The 24,120-nt window shown below is 40.6% G+C and overlaps 2 protein-coding genes across 5 annotated transcripts; one reads left to right on the top strand and one right to left on the bottom strand.

Annotated features, from left to right (window-relative positions):
* Positions 1-114: 114 nt before the first annotated feature.
* cops4 (COP9 constitutive photomorphogenic homolog subunit 4 (Arabidopsis)) lies at positions 115-5,266 on the bottom strand. Of its 3 annotated transcripts, none has more exons than XM_067484724.1 (11): positions 5,072-5,266; positions 3,614-3,693; positions 3,362-3,513; positions 3,166-3,269; positions 2,924-3,077; positions 2,663-2,813; positions 2,364-2,534; positions 2,164-2,223; positions 1,954-2,069; positions 1,672-1,756; positions 115-1,152 (listed from the first exon to the last, which is right to left on the bottom strand). In XM_067484724.1, the coding sequence occupies exons 1-11, from the start codon at positions 5,143-5,145 to the stop codon at positions 1,019-1,021; spliced, it is 1,281 nt and encodes a 426-aa protein (XP_067340825.1). In that variant the 5' UTR covers positions 5,146-5,266; the 3' UTR covers positions 115-1,018. The 3 variants fall into 3 exon arrangements, with proteins under 3 accessions (XP_067340825.1, XP_067340827.1, XP_067340826.1); XM_067484726.1 differs by having other exon boundaries at positions 3,618-3,693; XM_067484725.1 differs by lacking the exon at positions 2,164-2,223 and having other exon boundaries at positions 5,072-5,261.
* A 1,551-nt stretch (positions 5,267-6,817) lies between these two features.
* Positions 6,818-23,826, top strand: lin54 (lin-54 DREAM MuvB core complex component). 2 transcript variants are annotated; one of them, XM_067483438.1, is made up of 16 exons: positions 6,818-6,944; positions 9,658-10,430; positions 11,888-11,999; positions 12,125-12,255; positions 12,377-12,532; positions 13,788-13,983; positions 14,063-14,136; positions 14,216-14,413; positions 14,505-14,596; positions 15,206-15,277; positions 15,544-15,646; positions 15,723-15,860; positions 15,954-16,156; positions 17,188-22,768; positions 23,434-23,491; positions 23,709-23,826. In XM_067483438.1, exons 2-14 carry the CDS (start codon positions 9,687-9,689, stop codon positions 17,387-17,389), a joined length of 2,421 nt encoding a protein of 806 aa, XP_067339539.1. In that variant the 5' UTR covers positions 6,818-6,944; positions 9,658-9,686; the 3' UTR covers positions 17,390-22,768; positions 23,434-23,491; positions 23,709-23,826. The 2 variants fall into 2 exon arrangements, with proteins under 2 accessions (XP_067339539.1, XP_067339538.1); XM_067483437.1 differs by having other exon boundaries at positions 12,335-12,532.
* Positions 23,827-24,120: the final 294 nt, after the last annotated feature.

Here is a 24,120-nt window from a genome sequence, read left to right as displayed (position 1 = left end):
AGTTTGATGAAGGATTGAGATAATGAGTGTTTATCATAATTATAAAACCCTTTAAGAGACCGAAACCCACAAGTACTGTTTGCGTAGATTCTGCTAAAGTAAACATGCTGAATGTAGTAGTTAAATCCTTTAATTCGTCCGATCCTCTGGGATGAAGCCGCCTGCTTACACGTTCTAGCTTTGCCACCAGTTAACAATAGTTCACTATGAGGTTTAGCTTCAAGCATGTATTGTAATACAAACTGTAAATGTAAACTTTGATTCAAGAATTTGGATTTGGGTCATGATTACAGTGTATACAGGATGTTTAAACAGCATTGTAAGAGAGGAACATCCATGAAGTACAGACTTTCTAAAGTTCTGTTATTATGCAGTTTAACATAATGTCTCAAACAATGGGTTCTGCTTTAGGGAGATATGAGCTTCTGTAATCACCAACAACAATCACACAACTTCCGTATATCCTGTTGCACCACAAGACACACATTTTGCAACGCTTATCTCTTAAGACTAGATATTAAAAAAAAAAGGGAGGTTCCACTTATCTTTTAAATCTGTGTGCATCTATCACCCTGCGGAAACTCAAACACAACAAACTGCTAGAAGCAGAAAATAAACGTAAATGACACAACCGCAGTGCTGAACACTTTCTCTCCGCTTTGAATTTAATCCATTTTTTTTTTTTTTTTGCTGAAATATATTGTTAATGTGGACTGAGAGCTGCACACAATGCAATAAATCAAGAACCACTTGACATATGTTGCTGGGTCACTGTGTTAATTTAAAAACTGGAGAATACGCTGGAACACAAAAGCTTAAACAGAATGAGCTTGTATCTTTACATTTACATTTACGGCATTATAAATGTACTGTCAACTATCACCATAGCTCAAATGAGCGAAGGTGATACTACACAGTTCTCTCTTCCATAACTGGACTCAAGTATGTTGTTGTTGCTGAGGAGGAAGACAAAACTTAAAGACAGGCTGAGACATTGATTTGGGAGGAGTGTGGATGTTTACTGGGTCATCTGGGCTTCCATAGCCTGGGCGGCCCACTCTGGAGCGGCCTGACGGATCTTTTCGAGGAGGTTGTTCACTTGGAAACACAGAGACTGGATCTGTTTGTCCCAGGTAGGAAGGGGTTCACGAGCTGCCAGGGGTTAGAGGGAGGCCAAACAAACAAACAAACAAAAAAGAAGAAGAAGATGAAGAAGACCTCAAAACACTGGTCTCCCATCCCCCTAACAGTAAACAGGGCGTGACACGACTTCATATTCTATACCGAGAAAGCTTTACGTGATCAAACTAAACCATTAGATCCAAGCAATATTCTACCCAACAGCATGGCCACGTAAGAGGTTTCACACATAATGACTCTTGTCTGTGGCTAAAAACAGTGAACTACACTAGTTTATTAGTTTTAGTGAGCTAAACCTAATGCAACTAGTTGACATTCTCTCTGTATCTGCAGCAAATCCTCTCTTTGTGAAGGTGACAGCTTTGTTGATTAGGTGTTAATTCAAATAGCTAATAATTTCAGGGGCTAGGGTTTATGCTGCCGTTTCCTTTTATTGCATTTTACTAAACAGGTGTGTCGTCTGTGAACTGCTCTTTCTGAAGCCCGTGTATAAGTAAAAACATACAAAATGCACTGGGTGGCATTACTCACTCTCAAAGTGTACAATTCCATCTATTTGATCGATGAAGCCATTCATGCGTCCTTCAGTGATCATCTGAGATGCAATCTTCTCAGCCTAAGACAAACACAGAAACTAGGATCTTGAAGTACAATATGAAAAAAACAACCCAGCTGTACAAAGGGTAATTTGTTACAAGCAGCATATTACTAGCACGTGTATTTTAGATCCAACTAATTTCATTGTGAAGCAAAATTGTTTTTTTTTGCATTTGCACGCAAGTATTTAAATTGATAATGCATTCATTGTCTCACCTTTGCTGGGGGGATTTCCAACAGTGCTCCTAATTCTTCAAAAGTGATGTTGTTGTACAGTTTACTAGCAGACAGGAGGTTATGTTCAATCACAGCTCTATCAAGGATGCTGGAGCCTGCAACAGAACAGACAGAGGGAGGACAACTTTAAAAGCTATTTGTTCTAAATTTCCTGACTTTTCTCGAAATGGTTTGCTTGAACTGCACAACCTTGCTGTAAATCACTCGTTTCAAATGGATGTATAGCTGTTCCAGAGGAGCTGCATGCTCCTGAGATTTATAGAAAAGAGATTTGTAGAAGCTGCAGTAATGAAACGTGCCAATACCACCTCTCCTCAGATGAAAATTTGACCCCATCACCAACCCAACAGTTAATAACACCGGGTGCGGAGCCCACTCTCTCCACTTACCATCTGCTGTGGTGGCTTTCTGGTGAGGCATCAGCATGGCGGCAAACTCCTGCAGTTGGTTTCCCCTAATGATACGGTCCAAATACATTTTCTCCAGAATACCGTAAGCAGCTAGCTGCTGACAGCGCTCATCCTTAAAGAGAGTGGCTAACATACGAGAGCGCTGCTGCCCTAAAACGAAGAACACACAGTATTTTGCAATTATGCGAGTAGAAAAACACACATTGGTCATTTACATAATGTTAGAATGATCGAAATACATCATTTTTGTGTGTGGGTGTGTGTGTTGTGGGGGTTACCTGCTGAGGCCAGTATGGTGCAGTTAAGGGCATGTTTCAGTGCCTCTAGACGTTCAGTCTCATGTACAATAGACTTATAAGACAGCTCGTTGTATCGTTGTGCAGCTTCAATGAACTTCCTCCTAAAATCAAGGACTCTTGCGTAGCACACCTAAGAGAGAGACACGGCATGAAAAACGCATCTGCACAACTACAGACACCGTTTAATTGAACTCAATTCAATTAGATTAAAAATCCCTTTGATTGCTTTCAATCGAGCACCTTATAGTGTATCTGTAGCTGTTCGTTCGAGGACTCATTTTGAAGCAACGAGGCTCGGTTGATGTAGGCCTCTGCTTGTACTGGATCATCGTCTTCTAAGTAGAGACGGGCAATTTTCAGGTATGTATCCAACTTATAGTCGACATTATACTGCCTAAAGGGGGAACAAAAGAATATTTAGAGACTTGGGAATGTCACCATCATCAAAGGTTAGGAAATACATCCGCAAATAGTTTACTCACTTCTGTCCTGTCTCTAGTGGAATACCAACTAAAACCTGAGCAGCGTTTCTCCAGTCTCCCTCCTTTTCATAAATGGTTGCTAAGTGCTGTCTGATTGAGGCTACCTGCAGATGTGTGACAAAATCTTTTCATTACATATTTCAATAAACAACAACTCCTCCTCACGGGGGCTGTGGTAGAGTTTAAATGCATTTACTTGTTCCTCAAAGGAGATGACTCTTGGTTGGATCTTCTCCAAGGTAAAATGATACACAGCTTTAGCTGTGGCATCCGGCAGGCTGGGCAGATGTGTGCAAAAATCAGTGAGTAGTTGTCTCGAGATTACAAGACTGACATTTTCATTGACCACTGTAAAAAAAAAAAAAAGAAGATTGTTAGATATCCTGTATACATTTAAAGATACTAAGCATCTAGGAAGTGCTGATCACATAAAAGAAATCATGCATACTTGCTTCAACAAAGGCCTTCAAGGATTCCAGCTGATCCGCATCTGTAAATTGAATGGCCTTCTCTAAAATTTGTCGATATCTACAAAAGTTAAACAAGAAAACATTTTGCTGGAGGTTAGTGCAACTGATTATTAATCATTTAAGGCAATAAACATTATATGGAGTCACTGGCCACCTAATAAAGCACACCTGATCAACTGCTTGTAAATGCAAATATCTAATTTGCCGATCACATGGCAGCAACTCAATGCATTTCAGCAAGCAGACATTGCTAAAACCAAACTGCTGTAGTTCAAACAGAGCATCACAATAGGGAAGAAAGATGATTTAAGTGACTTTGAATGTGCCCTTGATGTTGGTGCCAGACCGGCTGGTCTGGCTATTTCAGAACCTGCTGATCAAAGAAGTCCTACAACAATGTTGATTCCAGAGGTCAGTGGAGAATGGCCCAACTGGTTTGAGCTGATAGAATGGCAAGAGTAACTCAAGATCATCTCTAAATGCACATGTTGAACCTAGCAGCAGATGCACTACAGCAGCAGAAGACCCCACCCGGTGTCACTTCTGTCAGCAAAGAACAGGAAACTTGAGGCTACAGTTTGCAGTAGCTCACCACAATTGCTAACCGTGTCCATCCATTTATGACCACAGTGTACCTATCTTCTGATGGCTACCTCCAGCAGGATAACGCACCATGTGAAAAGGACAAAAACGTCTCAAACTCAATTCTTGAACATGACAATGACTGCACTGTACTCAAATGGCCTCCACAGTCACCAGATCGTATGCCAACAGAGAAGCTCTGGGATGTGGTGGAATAGGTGATTTGCATCATGGATTTGCAAATATGCAGCACTCAAATGATGCTATCATTAGGATTAGGACCAAAAGTCCTATGAAAATCTTCCAGTACCTTTCTGAATCTATGGCACATTGAATTAAGACTGCTTTGAAGGCAAATTGTGGTCCAACCTAGTACTATCTAGGTGCACCTAATAAAGTAGCAAAAATAAGAAAACACACGCTTTATGCCAAACAATATAAACAAACCTTAAAGGCATAACATTAAAGCACATTAATTTGTTGTATAAACCCTCCATCAAATGCCAATTTACCATGTTGTAGTGTTTTCCATGTATAGCAACACAGCACCTGAAGTCTTAATAACGTCAGTATAAGTAAATGTTTAATCACGGATCCGGTAACCAGCAAACGTTCAAACTCTTTTAAAGTTGTTCCCTGCATCAACTGTGCAGCTAGAACACAGTAACATTAATATTAGTTAGCTAGCTGTTAGCTATGGACTGGAATCATACAACAGTAAGCTAACGTTAGCTGTTAGCTTAGCTTGGCATTTTGCTGCTATCGCTCACTTAAAGCTGCTGTAGCGTCACGTTGAATATCCACATTTCTGTTGCCACGTGGTTATTGTTAGCAAGAAATCTGGTGTTACATACTTGGCAGCAAGATCCTTGTGAGATCCACTTGAGTTCATCAGCTGTGCAAGCTCCTGCCTCACCTCGGTCGCCATTGTCGCCAGCGAAGTGTCAACAACCGCGACTTCCGCCTTCAAGAGGGAAACTCGTCTTAGTTTGTGTCCCGCAGACCGCGCTCGGTCCTCCAACCGAAAAGACCCGGCCTGCAGACAAGGCTGGCGGAACATCGACCACGAATGTCAACCGTAGACAGGAAGTCACCTGATGCGAGCGCCTAAAGAACAAATACAAACTAACATTTTTTCTAAAAATGGTCTAAATCCGAACTACACTACAGAAAACCAGAGAAAGAAAAAATACATGCGAAAGAAAATATAGACAAATAAATGTCACTAGTGGTGGAAAGTAAATAGGAACAATTATTTAGGCACTGGCCGTAGTTACATCTTTAATCCACTTTTATTTCTGTTCTTCCTTTTTCATCTATTTCACATTCGGGCTTTACATTTATTTGACTGGAACTATTTGGTGTAGTTATGAGTTGTTTTTCAGAGTCTGATTAATAATACAAGATTGAACCTTTGATGAGCCCAGTGTGAAGCTTACAACCAACATGTAATCAGAACTATGCACAGTAATAAAGAAAAGTGTTGTCTATTACAGTATTTAGAAAACAAAGTAATGAATGGTAATGTCTATTTAAAATTTTGGTTTGGATTGAAAACATGTAATTAGCGAAACCGCACATAATCTAGTTTGTTTCTTTATTTTTGAAATTGACAAGGGAGATATTCAAGTGGGACCCCAGATTTTCAATTCACACATATGTGCAAGTTGAAAATCGGTGGCCACACTTGAATATGCAATATATTAAGTTCCCTCTGCTCTCAATACATTAAAACATCTCTTCTTGACTCCTCTGGATGTCATCTGGTAATGTCATCTGGCTGCTCATACTACAAAAACTATATTCTTGTTCAACTTGTTCTCCCAGAAGTCGTTCACATGATGTCAGTCAGATATATTATATATTACCCTCAAACTATGTAATCCTCAAACTAGAACCATAGGAAGCAACCTGAAAAAGAGGCCAGCCTTTAAAAGCTTTTAGAAAATGATATGTACTATGTACTATATACTAGTATAGTAGTGGTGGAAAGTAAATGTACTTAAGTACAAGTACTTTGTTAATTATCTGTACTTTACTTAAGTAGGTTTAATTATGGCTGCTTTGACTTTTACTTCACTACATCTAAAAGTATATATTTATGTTTTTTACTCCGCTACATTTCTAATCCATGTTGGGTTACAATGATGTCACTTTACACATTTCATAATAAACCACTTTTTCCATTTTTTTTTTTTTATGAAAACGAAATACTAGAGAGACAGGCAAATTGTATGCAGTAATTTTACTCTTTGGCCGAACTTGAACTTGGCGTTGCCTGCCTCTTCCTCTCACTCGACATGAGTAGGTCAGAAATAAATCTGATCATATAGTTAATCAGCTTCAACACATCATTTATATCCATTACCATTAATTTGTTAATGTCGCCCCAAACATGAAGCAGCACTGGCCCAAAGAATAGGACAGAGAAAAGAAATAGATAAGTACTGAAATAAAAAAACTAAACGAATATTAATTTAATTAAAAAAAGTAGAATCAATTGAAAACAAAACTAAACTGAAACGAATGGTTATTCCTTTTTTTTCAAGCCATTACTGTTGTATGGTGAGGTACCTTTAAGTGTTACGTAGTCGTGACGTATGCCACAGAGGGCGTGGCCGGTCTGTGAAATGTCAGGGAGTAATGGCGCTCGGCGCGGTATTTTGAACAATCGTCTTTTCCTTTCCTCATTTTATCTGGAAACGCTGTTCAGGGTAATCATATCTGGTAAGCATGACTATGTGTCGGCCCAATCTAGGGTTTAGGACACTGTGTTCAGCGGAAAGCCACACACTTAAGAATGTGTTTAATGTTCAGGTATAATGTTGTGCTAGCTAGCTCGGGTTAGCAAGCTCAGCAAGTTTGCTAGTACAGTTGTCCTGCCCGCTGGGCTTTATGATAATGATGATGATGATGATGATGCTTCTGATAACGATGGTGAAGAGTGGCCAACTATAATACCTACATCTATTTTCTGCTGCCTTACTGGTTAATTACAGTAAACCATGAGCTGAAATTAAGTTGTAAAACAATTTAAAAGCATGTGGTTTAAGTATGTGGCGAACAGTCTGCAAGATTCCCTGCAGATGAAAAGTAAAAGTGGCTGAAAGGAGTTGTTTTGACGCAGGATAACTGCTCATTTCTCTGTGTGCAATCACAATGATAACAGTGCAAGTCAGCAGTTACTTTTGCTGCCAGTTGCTTAGGTGTTATTTTCGTGTTACCATTATATTGCATCTGTTTTTGTAGCTAGGAACCTGTTTCGTATGTTTCCTGTGTCAGAAATACTTGACGTTTAACCAAAATATCATAGCATTTCTTACTGGTTAGGCCACGCTAACCTGACTTCTAGCCCCCAAACACGGATAATAAATGTCTTTATTTAGCTACGTGTATAGTTGGGATTGCAGTATGTGCAAAATCTTGTTAAAATGTTCTGTTAATCCGAGTCGATATCTAAAGTGACAGTAGGAATTACAGCTAGCATTGTTTACGTTCTCAGACTCTGCTAAAATAGTTTTTTACTTGCTAGTCGCACACAGTCACCGGTAAATATTCTACTTGTCCCCCCGTGTATCTGTTGTATTTTGCAGGGCAATTGCTGTGGGTACGGGGGTTACCTTTGTGTAGCTGAATAATAATCAAATGCATTCTCTAATCCTGCATAGCTCAGTGTTAGCCGGAACGCTAACTGAGTTGATGACGAGGTAAAAATGGCGGATCTTTCGAAATCCAACCCCGGCCTGAAATAGTAACGCACCCAGCAAACAGCTTGTCGCGTTTTCTAAGCCTTTTCGTTAACCGAGACCTGTTGTCAAGATGTTTCTGTACACATTCTTGGAGCTCAGCAGGGTTTGTCTTGGTTGCTTCTATCTGGGGACGTGAAAACAATTAGAGCAGCCCCTGTGTGTGTGTGTGTGTGTGTGTGTGTAGTACGGAGTGTGTGAGGTTCATATGTACGTTTCGCTCGATTAATGTTGAGCAGAGAGCAGCGGGGCAAAGATGCGGCCTAGTTAACCCTGCATCAGCTGTCAGCTTCTGTCAAAGTCAGCACAACTCTTAGAAACCTGCATTACATGACGTGTCAAGTGATTCCCGAAACATATTTACAGGTCTTAAACCGGGCGTTTTGCGGGAAATTAGGATACATCGCTAGCTTTTCTTTTGTGTTGTGTTTCTGGCAGTGCCTCTAGCAAATCGCATTATTATCCAGTTAGAAACATTTAATTTTATAGAGTAGTGATTTTTAAAATTAACACAAACTTTCTAAATTTAGAATTTGTGTGCAACAAATTAATCTAGTTAAATGGGCATATTGTATGGACACTTTTAGCAACATTACTAGGACACCTGCACAATATAATAATACCCAATGAAACTTTTCTGGCATAAAGTCTAAATTTAAAGTATCTATAATGTTTAGTTCTTTTTTTTCCCCCTTTGTATGACATCAGCCTTTATGGCTTTATGAAATGATTTGTTTTAGCAGTTAGTTCATTAGAGCAGGACAGATAAATCAGTCAGGCTAATGTTAGCAGTATTAGCACATATTTATCTTCTGAAATATGTGCGCCCTGGGGGGCCGCTGTAGCCCCGGGGGGTGGCTGTAGCTCCGTCGGTATAGGCAGTCGTCCACGGACCACAGGGTCAGTGGTTCGATCCCCAGTCCCGGTCCCGGCAATATGTCGAAGTGTCCCTGGGCAAGACACTGAACCCTAACAGCCCATTGCCATCCCCAGCTGTGCAGCGCCAGTCCAAGCCCGGTAGAAATCGGGGAGGGTTGCGTCAGGAAAGGGCATCCGGCGTAAAAACTGTGCCAAATAAACTTGCGGACAATGATCCGCTGTGGTGACCCTGAACTCATGGGATAAGCCGAAAGGACAAAAAAATTATTTTTTTCTGAAATATGTGCTAACAAATTGTTATTTCAATCTCAACCCTTAACACGGATAAACATTTCTGGCAAGGTTCCCTTATATGTTTTGGTTTTTTTGTTGTTGTTTTTTTATCAGTTGTGCCCAAAAAATAGTTTAGTTTAGTTTTCAAATACTCGAATATCATTGTTTTGTTGACAGATCATAAGTGGTGATGTCATTCCTGGATTTATATTGTGTCTAATATTCTGTCTCATATGTATGTAAATAGGAAGGACAAAATATTATTTACATAAAATGCATGTCTTTGTACTTAAACAACTATTAAAATCTAATAAAGACATTTTTAGATGGGGCGATTTTAAATAATTATGCTATATAAGTGTACATAATAAAGTGCCCACTCTGGGTATTTTGTGCACGTTTATGGATTTAGTGCCGAAAAATCCCTAATCATATTTAATATATAGTATGAAAACACTTCCTGGTCAGTTCCACCTTTTGTTCCCTCAGTTCAAACAGGTACACATCTTAATTTTGCACATCATACCGTCTTGTCCTTTCAGGATTACCCACCCGCTGAGACTTCACAAACATGGATGTGGTGTCACCTGAGCTCACCAGCCTCCTCCCGGATGAGATCATGGACACAGAGGCAATTCAGGACATCCCGCAGTCTCAGCCTGACAGGACCACGGTCTCATCAGATCCTGGTGACAACACATCAGTCCCAATGGAAACGGATACACCTGTAGCTCCAGAGAATTTGGGCCTGTGTTCCGATGCCCCAGAACAAATCCAGGCTCTGACCACCTCTACAGACTCCGCTCTCAACATCTGCTCCGAAAGCCAGATTCCCATCTCTATTACCAGCACAGCCTCCCCTCTTCTCACCCTCAAACCAGTTTTGACTACTTGTATAGCCACTACCAAAACTACAGATAGTGTTACGGGGACTATTGTCACTACCGGTGGATTACAGAAGCTCTCTGCTCCATTTACCATCTCTCCTGGGAACCACCAGATCATTCTCAACAAAGTGGCCTCCTCCCAAGCCACAGAAGCAGCAAAATCTGTAGGGACGTCACCCCAGATCATCAAGCAGGAAGGACAAAAATTGTTGGTTACAGCAATAGGAAAGTCAGGGCAGCCTATAGTGCTGCAGTTACCCCACACAGGCACTAAGCCTGGTGTTTCACAGACTTCAGGAGAGACTAAGTCTCAAGCTCCGCAGTTTAAAGTAGTTGCTGTGGGTGGGAGGTCAGAGCTAAAACCTGTAATTGGAGGTGCTGGCAACCAGGTGACCACATTACAGACCCAGCAGCTGAAGACTGTACAGGTAATACTGATTGTTTTGTGTTTTAGTGCAGGGTTATTACAGATCATATACTAAAATAAAAGTGTTAGTATCAGAGTCTAGAAATACACTGGTTTCATACACATGAATTTACACATCTCATCTGTACAGGACACATGCAACTTTGGGAGCTGAGAAAGGGGAAACTAATATTTTTTTCTTTTCTATAGGTACAATTTATTGTTTGGAAAAGACTCTCTGCACATTTTGTTACAGTAACCTAGTAGAGGAAGCTGGATCAGATACAACTTGCTTTCTAGTGTTTATTAATTTGATCTGTACTTTTTTTTTAATCTGGGCACTAAAAACAGTCAAGTGTTGGCAAGCTATCTTTTTCTTTACATTTGTATCGCGTTATAGCTTGACCTCTAGAGTTAAAGGGCACACTATGACAAAATGCATGCACGGAGCTGTACAAATGATTAAAAAAACCAAGAATTAATAAAGATTTGTTTTAGGTATATTTTTAGTTGGCTCTGAAAATTAAATAAAATTTGATTCATCCATATCCAATCCATCTACCTATCACATAAGGTGCCCAACGCCGTTGTCATTTGGCGAGAGGCGGAATACACTCAAGTCGACACACTTAAGAGACACAAACAATAAAAACAAAAAGGCAATTTAGAGTCGCCAGTTAATCTTAATGAGAAAAGCCAGTCAATGCACTTTATTCGAACTGGCTGACGTCTAGCTGTGAATTGCTATGAAATAAATAAAGTCAGAAATCCCTATACCAAAATGTGAGGTGTTATTATATACTATTATTTTAGAGATCAGTCTGGCTGCATGTGTGATTTGTGGCACGTACTGTCGCAACAATTGATTAAATCTCCAGGGACCTGAAATGTAATTTTTTTACCAATTTGTATTGTAGAGCCCAGCCAGCAAGGTCGATATTGACTCTTTGTCTATATTTAGAATAATCCAACAACCAGATTTCAGATACCAGATATCAAGTTATTATGATTTCTAAATTTAAAATACATATTAAGTTGGTGTGAAATTGATGCTAATACCAATTTCTACTATATTAGAGCTAGATGGATCAGTCGGCAAGGTGCACATATTGGACCAAATTTGTGATTGCTGATATGTTATCTGTAAATGTGTCATCCAATAAATCAGTGGTGAAACAGATTTAGTGTGGGAACTGACCCATTGATTGTGTATCTTGAGTTCTTATTTGTTAAAACTATCAAGGTTGATTGTTTGCTGTAATGTGTTAGCTGCAAAGTCAACCAGCCAGATTTTATGTAACAAAGTCAGGATTATGAGATAAAAACAAAACAAAACACTCTAGAAAATGTCCATCATGTTTCCTGTCAAGATTCCTTTTAGTCAAGGGAAATATTTGGATTTGAAAACACATTTTAGAAACACGTTGAAAGCCGGGCAATAAGTTATGACTGTGTGAATTTTTTTGAATGTCTTTACAGATTGCTAAAAAAACCCCAGTCTCTTCTGCAGCACCAATCAAGTTTATCATCACAAAAACAGTCAACAGCAAAGGCCTAAGTCCTCAGACATCAGTTCCACCTGTTATCGCAGGTATGTTGCTGTGAATAAACTAAACTACCTTTATCGTCTGTAAGTATGTAATTGAAATATCAAGACCTGCTCACGGATACTGTTGCTGCTCCAATTAAACCAACCTTTCTCAAAACCATCTCTAGGACGGGTCCTGACACAGAATTCCCCAGTGATGCCCCCTAGGACTATTGGTCTCTCAGAGCCTCACAACACTAGTATACAAAGCATCTCTGGCAAAAAGATTGCCATTTCGCCCCTTAAGACCCCCAGCAAGGTAACATTTACATCTTGTTTCTGGTTTTTCCCATTGACGAGTGCAATTCATTACATCACATTCATTAGTATTTTATTAGGTAACAGACCTATCGGACAACACTCTTGCTAATCCCTGTCAGGTGACCGTGGTGTCTGTGGCTTCCCCGACCTCCAATGCCTCTCAGAAATCTGTAGCGCTGCCCGTCAATGTAGCACTTGGCCAGCAGATTCTCACAGTCCAGCAGTCCACCTCTGCTTCTCCAGTTAAGCTGGCCACCAGCCAAACCACAGCTCAGGTGAGATTTATTGACTTTATTGTCAGCTGGAGCTTTTTTTTGGTCAAAATGTTGGTCAAACAATATAAGACATTTGAAATATAGAACATTTTCTGTTTTTTTGACATTTCAGATAAATAAATACTTCATTAATCAAATGGTTAATTATTGGCCTTTGTTCTGCACCTATTTTTATTAAGGTTGGCAATTGTTGTTCTTCAGGCTCCTCATGAAAAACAGTTTAAGCACATTAAGAACAATTTAGCATCATTACTTTATCCTGCCATTAGTATTTTAACCGTTGTTGTTCTATACAGTGCCTTTCAAAAGTATTCATACCCCTTGACATTTTCCACATTTTGTCACAATAAAATTTTATTGGGATTTTAAGTGATGGACCAGCACGAAGTGGCACATAATTCTGAAGTGACAATAAAATTATAAATGTTTTTTTTTATTATTACAAATACATATCTAAAAAGTATGCTGTGCATTTGTATTCAGCCCCCTTTACTCTGATACCCCTGACAAAATTCCAGTGAAACCAATCGCCTTGAGAGTTTGTTAGAGAACATTAGTGAACAAACCGCATCATGTGGTCCAAGGAACACACCAGACAGGTCAGGGATAAAGCTGTGGGGAATTTATTGCAGGATTTGGGTTATAAAAAAATATCCCAAGCTTTGAACATCTCGCGTAGTACAGCACAATAAGTACCGTGAATAAGACCTGTTAAAATCTGTAAAAGACTTGAGACTGGTGAGGAGGTTCACCTCCAAACAGGACAACAACCCTAAACATACAGCCCGAGCTACAATGGAATGGTTCAGATCAAAGCATATTCATGTGTTAGAATGACCCAGTCAAAGTTCAGACCTAAATTCAATGCAGAATCTATAACAAGACAGTTGCTGTACACAGATGCTCTCCATTCAAACTGACTGAGCTTGAGCTATTTTGCAAAGAAGCATGGTGGAAAAGTCTCACTCTCTACATGTGCAAAGCTGGTAAAGATAAAGCCCTAAAGACTTGCAGCTGTAATTGAAGAACAAGGTGGTTCTACAACGTATTGACTCGGGGCTGAATACAAATGCATGCCACACTTATTTGATATTTATGTGTAAGAAATTTGAAAACCATTTATCATTTTCCTTAAACTTCACACTTAGGTACCACTTTGTGATGGTCAATTACATAAAATCCCAATGAAATAAATTTACATTTGTGGTTGTAACGTGACAAAATGTGACAACTTGATCTTCCTGATAATTTTCAGAATATTAAACCAGTGCAAACTGTGGGAGGAGTTCAAGGTTCCCAGTTCAAGACCATTATCCCACTGGCCACCCAGCCGAATGTGCAGCAGATTCAGGTGCCAGGTAGCAGGTTCCACTACGTCCGCCTTGTCACAGCAACGACAGCGAGCAGCACAGGACAGCCCAGTGGTCCCACCACCAGCTCCTTACAGACAGGTGACTCCTAGAGCTGTTTTCTTTCGGTAATGTTTAGTAAAGGCAGTAAAGGTGACTTACGTTTTTTAACATCCTACAGCTAAACCTATGGTGGTCAGCACGGGAGCCGTCAGGATGTCTGTCCCAATCGTTCCAGCACAGACCATGAAACAGGTGACCTTTAGTTATTTGTACATGGTGTTTTCTGTGAAGTGTTCCACTAGTTTCATTCATTAACTTATCCTCCCTGTAGGTGGCACCGAAGCCCTTAACATCAGCAGCACAAGTAGTAACCACCACTCAGACCCAACAGCGCCTGATCATGCCTGCAACTCCACTACCCCAGATCCAGCCCAACTTCACCAACCTGCCTCCAGGCACTGTCCTGGCACCGGCTCCTGGAGGAGGGAACGTGGGTTACGCAGTCTTGCCAGCACAGTATGTCACACAGGTTAGTGGTGTTTCTGATGCGCTGTTTGTGTTTTATTTATTGCTCTTTTTTTAATTTCACATTTTCCATTGTGTTTTCTTCCCTCCCGCAGCTCCAGCAGGCACCGTTTGTGACCCTCGCCAGCAGCTCAGGTTTCCCTGCATCCACAGGTATCCAGACTCAGGCCAGGCTGCCTCTTAACGGGTAAGAAAGGAACATGAGCTCTCTTTCTTATGGTGTGGACAGAGAAACAATAAAATTATCTTCCATTTAAGACAGAATTCACCAAACTAAACTAAAATAGAAATTGTTCTTATTCTATTTAGGTTTAGGTGGATAAACATAAAACCTTACAAACCCAGCTAGAAATGGGACCTTAGTAATCAAAAATGTGGCAGTGCAGATATTGACTATTAAAGCATAACTTTAGTAGTTTTCTAAAACATATTCTTAACAACCATAACTATAAAAAAGAAAAATAAATTTCCTCTACTCAAAGGGAACTTTTGTCTAAATTTCAACCGTAATGGGAGGCAATTCATTATTTGTTTTAGAGTCTCTATGGAAATGGATAAAAATACAGCTACTTTTGAAAATTTTCCTTTTGAAATGAGCTCTTTTCACGTTGTTGACGTTCTCCAACAGTCCTTTCTTTCTGTTTCTTATTTATTTGTTTATGCAATGACTAAAATCAGCTAGTTTGTCTCTATCATATAGTCAATTAAAGGCAAAAAAACAGATTTAAGATTAGGATGTGCGAGTTTTGTAACTGTGAATGGTTTAAATTTATTAATACTATTCATTGGCTCGCAGCTTGTCAACATCCGAAACGACATCAAGACCAAGGAAACCATGTAACTGCACCAAGTCGCAGTGTCTCAAACTGTAAGTCCCGCAATAATCAAGAGGAGTTTGTGTTTGTCTGCTAGAAATGTGTAGATTTAGCTTGACTTTGTAAACACGTATAATTTACGATTTCTAATCAAGGCTGAAAGCAATTAACTGCTTAGTTAAATGATCTAGTTATTTGCAATTTTTCCACCAAAATGCTAAAATACACTTGTTTCTATTTTTCAATTGGTACAGTTTATTGAATTTGATGTTTGCTGCTAATTTTTATTAAGGAGAGCTCTGTTTTTTTTTTCTCAAAGATACTGCGACTGCTTTGCAAATGGAGAGTTCTGCAATAATTGCAACTGCAATAATTGCTTTAACAACCTGGAACATGAAACGGAACGTCTCAAAGCTATTAAGGTAAGGTGGAAGTTCACTTTGGACAGAGTTGCTGCATGTCAGATGGATGAATCAAGGTAAAAATGTATTTTTCCAGACGTGTCTTGACCGGAATCCCGAGGCCTTCAAGCCTAAAATTGGAAAAGGCAAAGAGGGAGAGTCAGACCGCCGACACAGCAAAGGCTGCAACTGCAAGCGATCAGGCTGCCTGAAAAACTACTGCGAGTGCTACGAGGTGTGTTCTTCTGCTACTCCACTGTTTGCTGCAGCTGTTAAATGTAACTTTATTTAGTTTGAAATCCAAATTTTGCTTTGCTTTTTATTAAAGGCAAAGATCATGTGCTCGTCCATTTGCAAATGTATCGGCTGCAAAAACTTTGAGGAGAGCCCGGAAAGGAAAACACTGATGCACTTAGCTGATGCAGCAGAAGTGAGAGTACAGCAGCAGACTGCAGCCAAAACCAAACTGTCCTCACAAATCTCAGACCTGCTCATGCGGACGACACCTATTATTTCAAGTGGAGGCGGGAGGTACTGTAATGCTTCTCAATGACATACATCATTTCAGATGTTAATAGAAAAAGTTATTTCTAATCATGAGCATTTTCCTAATGCCACTAATTATTTAAAACAACCTTATTAGCCTTCTCGGGTGAACTGGTTTCTTAACGGTCATGTGAATGGGAATCCTGGTTTCTAAATATGAGGAGTACAGGACGAGAGAATCCTGATTTCTGAAGTGAGATCTACTTATTACAAACACGTCAGACTCAAATCTAAAGCTAAACAAAGTCTTCTGTGTAAGTTTGAATAAGTTGCTCTCCACTTAATACTTGTTAAATTCAGACAGTTGGTGCTTTGAACAGAAATTATAGCATTAAAATGGAGAATGTAAAGTAGACCTGCTGTGTTTGGCTTTTGTTTTATGGGCGATCTTGTGATTTACCCTGGTCACTTTGAAAAGTGTTAATGTGGTACAGCACAGTAGGTTAGTAGTGGAGTGCCAGCTTACCTTTCCGAGTACGACTGCAGTCTGGCATTTTGTCAGATTGTGAATTGGCAGATTTTGCACTGAGCCACTCAAACTGGTCAGGTTTATTATTTACTATTATTAGTTTTTCCAAATACTGTTGTTATTTCTCCAGGTAGGATAACCTCTTCTTTCCCACCATCTCCATTTCCCATTCTTCCCATTTCCATCAAACAACCTTTTAGCCAAGCAAAGATTTCCATTTCACCATTGCAACCACTTTAGCAGGAAACAGGTAAACGGTGGATAGATCAGAGAATTACGCTTTGCGTCCTTAGCTTAGTGTGACGTGGCTTCACATTCTCTGTATGTGAGGGATACTTCCAAAATATGTCAAAAGTAGAGGGGAAATCAGGTTTACAGTAACTAGGTTTGTGATGTTTTTTTAATACGTAATTCCAATTGCAAAAACACAAGTGAATTTAAGGTCATTTAAGGCACCTACTCAGTCACCACATTTGCTAATAGACAATAAGAACTTACAACTTGGAGGCTGATGTGTTTATTCTCCTCGTGTTCCTTTCCACTGCAGGCTGCCATATACGTTTGTAACCAAGGAGGTGCTTGAAGCGACATGCGAGTGTCTTCTGGAACAGGCGAAAAAGGCGGAACAGACTCATCAGCCTCAGGCTGAAGCAGAGCGGATGATCCTGGAGGAGTTTGGACACTGTCTCATGAGGATAATCAGCTCGGCGGGGAAAGCCAAAGCAGACTCTGCTTCCATCAGCTGCTAGTCCGAGCGATCTGGCTTTTTTTTTTACCCTCTGACACACCCCAGCTGCAGGGGTCTGAAAGGCATTGATTACTCTGCACTCTGTCTCAAACTCCTGGGGTTTCTCTCCTGCAGGGAAACAGGTTGCCGCCCTCATCAAAAGGCAAAACAATGACCCAAATGTAGATGGATTCTTTGCCTTAGCCAAGCTAAGGCCAGCTGGAAAAATAGACACAGAGAAGTTGATTGCACTGTTTGCCACCTCTCACTGAAGGACACATGGACACCGCAAATTCTGCCTCTGGTGGATCTGCCTTCAAAACTGTTCTCACACTCGTTCACCTGGCTGTGATGGACAGAAATGACTGAGCAAGGTAGTGAAGAAATGGAAATGAAATGTTTCTCCACTTTATTTTGTCTATCAAATCTTTTTTTCCTCTAAACTTTAGTTCTTTCATTTTCTATGTTTCTGTCTTTTTCTTTCTCTCCCATTTTGAGGTTATTGGGGGGGAAAAAAGCCTGCAAATTTTATGTAATCAGTATATTTGTGCTTACAGTAGGCAAACGGAACATGTATCATTTTATATTTATTTTGACATGTATTTGTAATCATTGTGAGCGCTAATGTGTGGGTTCTATTGCTGCAAAGTGTTAATTATTAACCACGGCTAGGGTGAATTGTTTCAAAGTGATTAGAGGCAATTTTAGGTTCTATCCTAGATGCAAGTGTATGATGAATGCACTCACATAATGCATTATGCACTCTCAGACACACACACACACACACACACACACACACACACACACACACACACACACACAGAGCACTGCTGAGAAATGTTGGAAAATGGCTAATCTGGTTGAGGTGCAAATTTCTTCTGGTGCTGTTTTCTGTTTTATTAGTCACATGCTTACTGTATTATTAAAATATCATTAAGTGAAAAAGAACGGAAACCTGTTACATGATGCTACTAACCTGTTAAGAATCTGAAGTGAGCAGATTTATTAGAACACGAGAACAAAAGGCTGATTACAGCAACCTGATTGGCCCAAGGGTGGTATTAGGTGGGGCGGGGGGCAAATAAGGGTGGAAACACCCATTGTAGCATTTCAGAGCAGGAAAAGCACATATGATATTAAGAACAATTAAAATGGATTGAGATCATTTTTACATTTCTTCAAGGATCGTGGCATTGTGTTTTCTGGCTCACTGGCACAAATTATCTGTACACTCCCACAATTTCTATTGGAGCGTAAGAAAATTCCCAGTTCCCTTTGATTTTTACGAACTTTATTTTGTTGTAAATTCAGTTTTAAATAGTTAGAAATTGTCATTCACTTGCCCATTAGTCTGTACTCGGTAACCCATAATTACAAATGTTTGCAATGGATCTTGACTGGAGTCCACTTGTAGCAAAATGAACTGACTGGACATAGAATAGAAAGGCACAAATATGTGTATAAGGTTTCATAGTTCACACTAGAATCTTCTTCTTTTCCTTTCAGCTGTTCCCTTTCAGGAGTCGCCACAGCAAATCATGTGCCTCCATCTAACTCTGTCCTCTGCATCCTCTTCACTCACACCAACTAACTTCATGTCCTCCCTTACTACATCCATAAATCTCCTCTTTGCTCTTCCTCTAGACCTCCTGCCTGGCAGCTCTAACCTCACCATCCTTCTACCGATATATTCACATTTTCTCCTCTGAACATGTCCAAACCAACTCAATCTGGCCTCTCTGACTTTATCTCCAACACATCCAACATGAGCTGTCTCTCTGATGTCCTCATTCCTGATCCTGTCCATCCTCGTCCCTCCCAAAGAGAACCTCAACATCTTAAGCTCTGCTACATCCAGCTCTGCCTCCTGTCTTTTCTTCAGTGCCACTGTCTCTAAGCCGAACAACATCTCTGGTCTCACCACCGTCTTGAACATCTTTCCTTTCATTCTCGCTGATACTCTTTTATAACACAACACACCTGACACTTTTCTCCACCCGTTCCAACCTGCCTGCACTCGCCTCTTCACCTCTTTTCCACACTGACCCTAAGTACTTAAAGTCCTGCACCTTCTTCACCTCTGCTCCCTGTAACCTCACTGTTCCACCTGGGTCTCTCTCATTCACACACATGTATTCTGTCTTGCTGCGACTAAGCTTCATTCCTCTGTTTTCCAGAGCAGACCTCCACCTCTCTAGATTTTCCTCCACCTGCTCCCTGTTCTCACTACAAATCACAATGTCATCAGCAAACATCATAGTCCAGGGAGATTCTTGTCTAACCTCATCTGTCAGTCTGTCCATCACCAGAGCAGACAAGAAGGGGCTCAGAGCTGATCCTTGATGCAGACCCACCTCCACCTTGAACTCCTCTGTCACACCTACAGCACCTCACCACTGTCTTACAGCTCTCATACATGTCCTGCACCACTCTAACATACTTCTCTGACGCTCCAGACGTCCTCATACAATACCACAGCTCCTCTCTCTGCACCCTGTCATACGCTTTTTCTAAATCTACGAAGACACAATGCAACTCCCTATGACCCTCTCTGTACTTCTCCATCAGCATCCTCAAAGCAAATACTGCATCTGTTGGACTCTTTCTAGGCATGAAACCATATTGCTGCTCACAAATGTTCACCTCTGCCTTTAGCCGACCTTCCACTACTCTTTCCCACAACTTCATTGTTTGGATCATCAGCTTTATTCCTCTGTAGTTGCCACAGCTCTGCACATCTCCCTTGTTCTTAAAAAATGGTACCAGTACACTTCTCCAGTCCTCAGCATCCTCTCACTCTCCAAGATCTTGTTAAACAAACTAGTCAGAAACTCTACTGCCACCTCTCCTAGACACTTCCATACCTCCACAGGTATGTCATCAGGACCAACTGCCTTTCCACTCTTCATCCTCTTCAATGTCCTCCTCACTTCACTCTTACTAATCTTTGCTACTTCCTGCTCCACACCAGTCACCTCTTCTACTCTTCGTTCCCTTTCATTTCCCTCGTTCATCAACTCTTCAAAGTTCTCCTTCCATCTTCCCATCACAATCCTGGCACCTGTCAATACATTTCCATCCTTATCTTTAATCACACTAACCTGCTGCACATCCTTTCCATCTCTATCTCTTTGTCTGGCCAACCTGTACAAATCCACCTCTCCCTCTTTAGTGTCCAACCTAACATACAAGTCTTCATATGCTCTTTGTTTGGCCTTTGCCACCTCTATCTTCACCTTACACTGCATCTCCCTGTGCTCCTGTCTACTCTCTTCAGTCCTCTGTGTCCCACTTCTTCTTAGCTAACCTCTTTCTCTGTATACACTCCTGAACTTCCTTATTCCACCACCAAGTCTCCTTGTCCGCTTTCCTCTTTCCAGATGACACACCGAGTACCCTCCTACCTGTCTACCTGATGAAATTAGCTGTAGTGGTCCAGTCATCTGGAAGCACCTCCAAACCACCCAGATTCTGTCTCAGCTCCTCCCTGAAAACTACACAACATTCTTCCTTTTTCAGCTTCCACCACTTCGTCCTCTGCTCTGCCTTAGTCCTCTTCATCTTTCTCACCACCAGCATCATTTTACACACCACCATCCTGTGTTGTCTGGCTACACTCTCCCCTACCAATGCTTTACAGTCACTGATCTCTTTCAGATTACAGCGTCTACACAAGATGTAGTCTACCTGAGTGCTTCTCCCTCCGCTCTTGTACGTCACCCTATGTTCCTGCCTCTTCTGGAAGAAAGTGTTTACTACAGCCATTTCCATCCTCTTTGCAAAGTCAACCACCATCTGACCTTCTGCATTCATGTCCTGAAACCAAACCTGCCCATAACAGTCTCATCACCTCTGTTCCCTTCACCTACATGCCCATTGAAATCTGCACCAATCACCACTCTCTCACCTCTGGGGATGATCTGCATCACTTCATCGAACTCACTCCAGAACTTCTCCTTCTCTTCTAATTCACATCCTACCTGTGGGGCATAACCACTCACAACATTGAACATCACCCCTTCAACTTCCAGCTTCAGACTCATTAACCTGTCTGATACTCTTTTCACCTCTAGAACATTCCTCACAAAATCCTCTTTCAATATAACTCCTACTCCATTTCTTTTCCTATCTGACCCATGGTAAAACAACTTGAACCCTGCTCCTAAGCTTCTAGCCTTGCTACCTTTCCACCTGGTCTCCTGGACACACAGTATGTCCACCTTCCTTCTCTGCATCATGTCAATCAACTCCCTATCCTTCCCTGTCATAGTACCAACATTCAAAGTCCCTACTGTCAGTCCTACATTCTTAGCTTTCCTCTTCTCTCTCTGCCTACGAACACACCTTCCTCCTCTTCTTCTTCGTCTTCGACCAACAGTAGTCCAATTTCCACCGGTACCCTGTAGGTCAATAGCACCGGTGGCGATCGTTGTTAACCCGGGCCCCGACCGATCCGGTATGGAAGTCTTTGTCACGATTCGCATGTTTGATTTGGCATGTGTTTTACGTCGGATGCCCTTCCTGCCACAACCCTCTGCATTTATCCAGACTTGGGACTGGCACAAGAAGACACTGGCTTGTGCCCCTTTGCGGTTGCATAGTTCACACTAGAATGTCAGGATAAAAACCAAGTCCAAAATGCTTAAGGAACTCACTTTAGACCTCCATTAAAAAGGTTTGGTACTCAGAAGTAAATCAGTGCAAGTTAATAAAAACATTTCTAAAGCTTTCCATTGTTCCCAGGATCACAGTGGCCTCAACAATTGTGCAATAAAATAGTCTTCAAACAACCAAGACTCTTCCTAGAGGTGGTCATCTAGCCAAACAGGGGAGGTGACTAGGAACTCAGTGGTCACTCTAAAAGAACTTCCTTTGCAGAGATGGTGGGGAAAAAGCTGCTAGACCACTTTGATAACACTCCAAAATCCAGCTGTGCAAAGCTTGCAGACTTACCTAAATAGAGTGAAAGCTGTAATTAAGTTTCGCATTTCTAATAAATTTTCTAAAATTTTGTTTTTTTTACTTTGTCAATGTGGATTATTGGGTATAGATATATGGGCAAGTACTTTATATTTTACAAGATAAACCAATGTCCCCTTCAAAACCTTTATTTACCACAACTGTTTGCTGTCATCACGCTAGGTGTAGCGAGAAGTAGAAGTAAGGAGTAATTTTAAAAAAAAGAAGTTTTCATTAAGTATTGAAACTTTGTACATAAGTTATGGAAAATCATGGTGATGAGCCACCGTTAGGTGGCAGTAAGGCACAGATGAAACAGTGGAAACACCAGAAGAAGAAGAGAAGCTGAGGGGAGAAGTAGAAGAAGAAAAGCCGGGGGTGTGGGAGAAGAAGAGAAGGTTTCGCGGAGGCTGGTGAAACATGCTGAAGAACCTCATAAAAGGTGCTGTATTTTATTACAGATTAGCTAATCGTTTGGAACCTTAATGATAATCAGTCATTATGTCAACTCGGTCTGTTTAGTTTGCTGATCTGCTTACAACGTCTCGCTCGCTATAACTAGTATTTTGAGCACGTGTTTTTAAACGCGTTAGCTTGAACCCAACCTAAGGAACGAGTTCCCCAATTTGGTAACCGTACTGTCGCTTGCCAGCATTGTTGTTTGCGTTGTTAATGTGTTTTAGACAGTACAGCGAAGCCAATCGGCGTAGTAACCCCCCCCCCCCCCCACCACCACCACCACCACCACAAGAACACGTGCTGTGAAAAAGGCAACGGGTTCAAGATACGTGCCACGCCAAACGCAAATTTAAGTGTGAGAGCTGGTGAAGGTTCGCTTACTCATCCAGATTTAGAACAAACAATTTAGGACAGTATCTTAAATTTCAGCACCAAATGTGGAAATCGGCAGAAGGTTTTTTTGTACAGTATTTCGCTGAGCAAATGATCTCATGTTTGTACGTAACTTAATTTGTCACCATCTGGCACTTAAATTCTGAAGATCGCGTTTTTTTATTTATTTATTCGTGTATTGTAAGGAAATGCTACTGCTTCCAACACGTGTGATGTTTAACACAGAAATCTGATAAAAATATCTTTTTTTGGCAGATCAACCGAAGGTAGGCGCTGCAGTGTAATGGGCTTTGCGGACCTGATATGCCTGCATGTATGTATTTTTCATCTTGTGTAGTGAAGTGAAAAGCCATCCCAATGATTATATCAATCACTACCCATCTGACCCATTCATGTGTTTGGGGAAGATTATTAATGAGTTTACAAATGAGGGTATTGGCATTCATAATCCACATAAATTGCCTACCACTGTTCACTGGAGAACATCTGTGCCAAAGTTTTAATCTTAAATATCATCTTTGTTCTTTCAGACTCGAACAAGTGAGGAGAAAGTTGGAATTAGATGATTACTTCACACTACTACATCTACCATGAGTTCATACTGGGTTTTATTTTAACTTTGCCAAATAAATACGAACTGAAGCAAAATCGGAGTTGGTGTCTCTTTTTTTATGTTAGTGTATATAAAGTATAATTTATGTATTCTAATGTGAAACTGAAGGAGTAATACGATATTCTGAAAGTCTACTGTTAAAATGCATTTTAAAAAAAGCATAAAGTATTAATAACAGTCATAAACCTGTTATTAAGTCCAACCTTTTTACATGTTTAGTGAAGTGTAATGCAGGTGTTGGTGTGTTCCAGATGTGCACAGTAATTAAACTTATTGAACAGATGTACAATGACCATATTTCCTAATGAATTGTAGTGGAATAAAAGTGT

The sequence above is a fragment of the Channa argus genome, chromosome 18 (genome assembly GCF_033026475.1).
Source record: "Channa argus isolate prfri chromosome 18, Channa argus male v1.0, whole genome shotgun sequence".
Taxonomy (NCBI): domain Eukaryota; kingdom Metazoa; phylum Chordata; class Actinopteri; order Anabantiformes; family Channidae; genus Channa; species Channa argus.
This window is presented reverse-complemented; position numbering and strand designations above follow the sequence as displayed.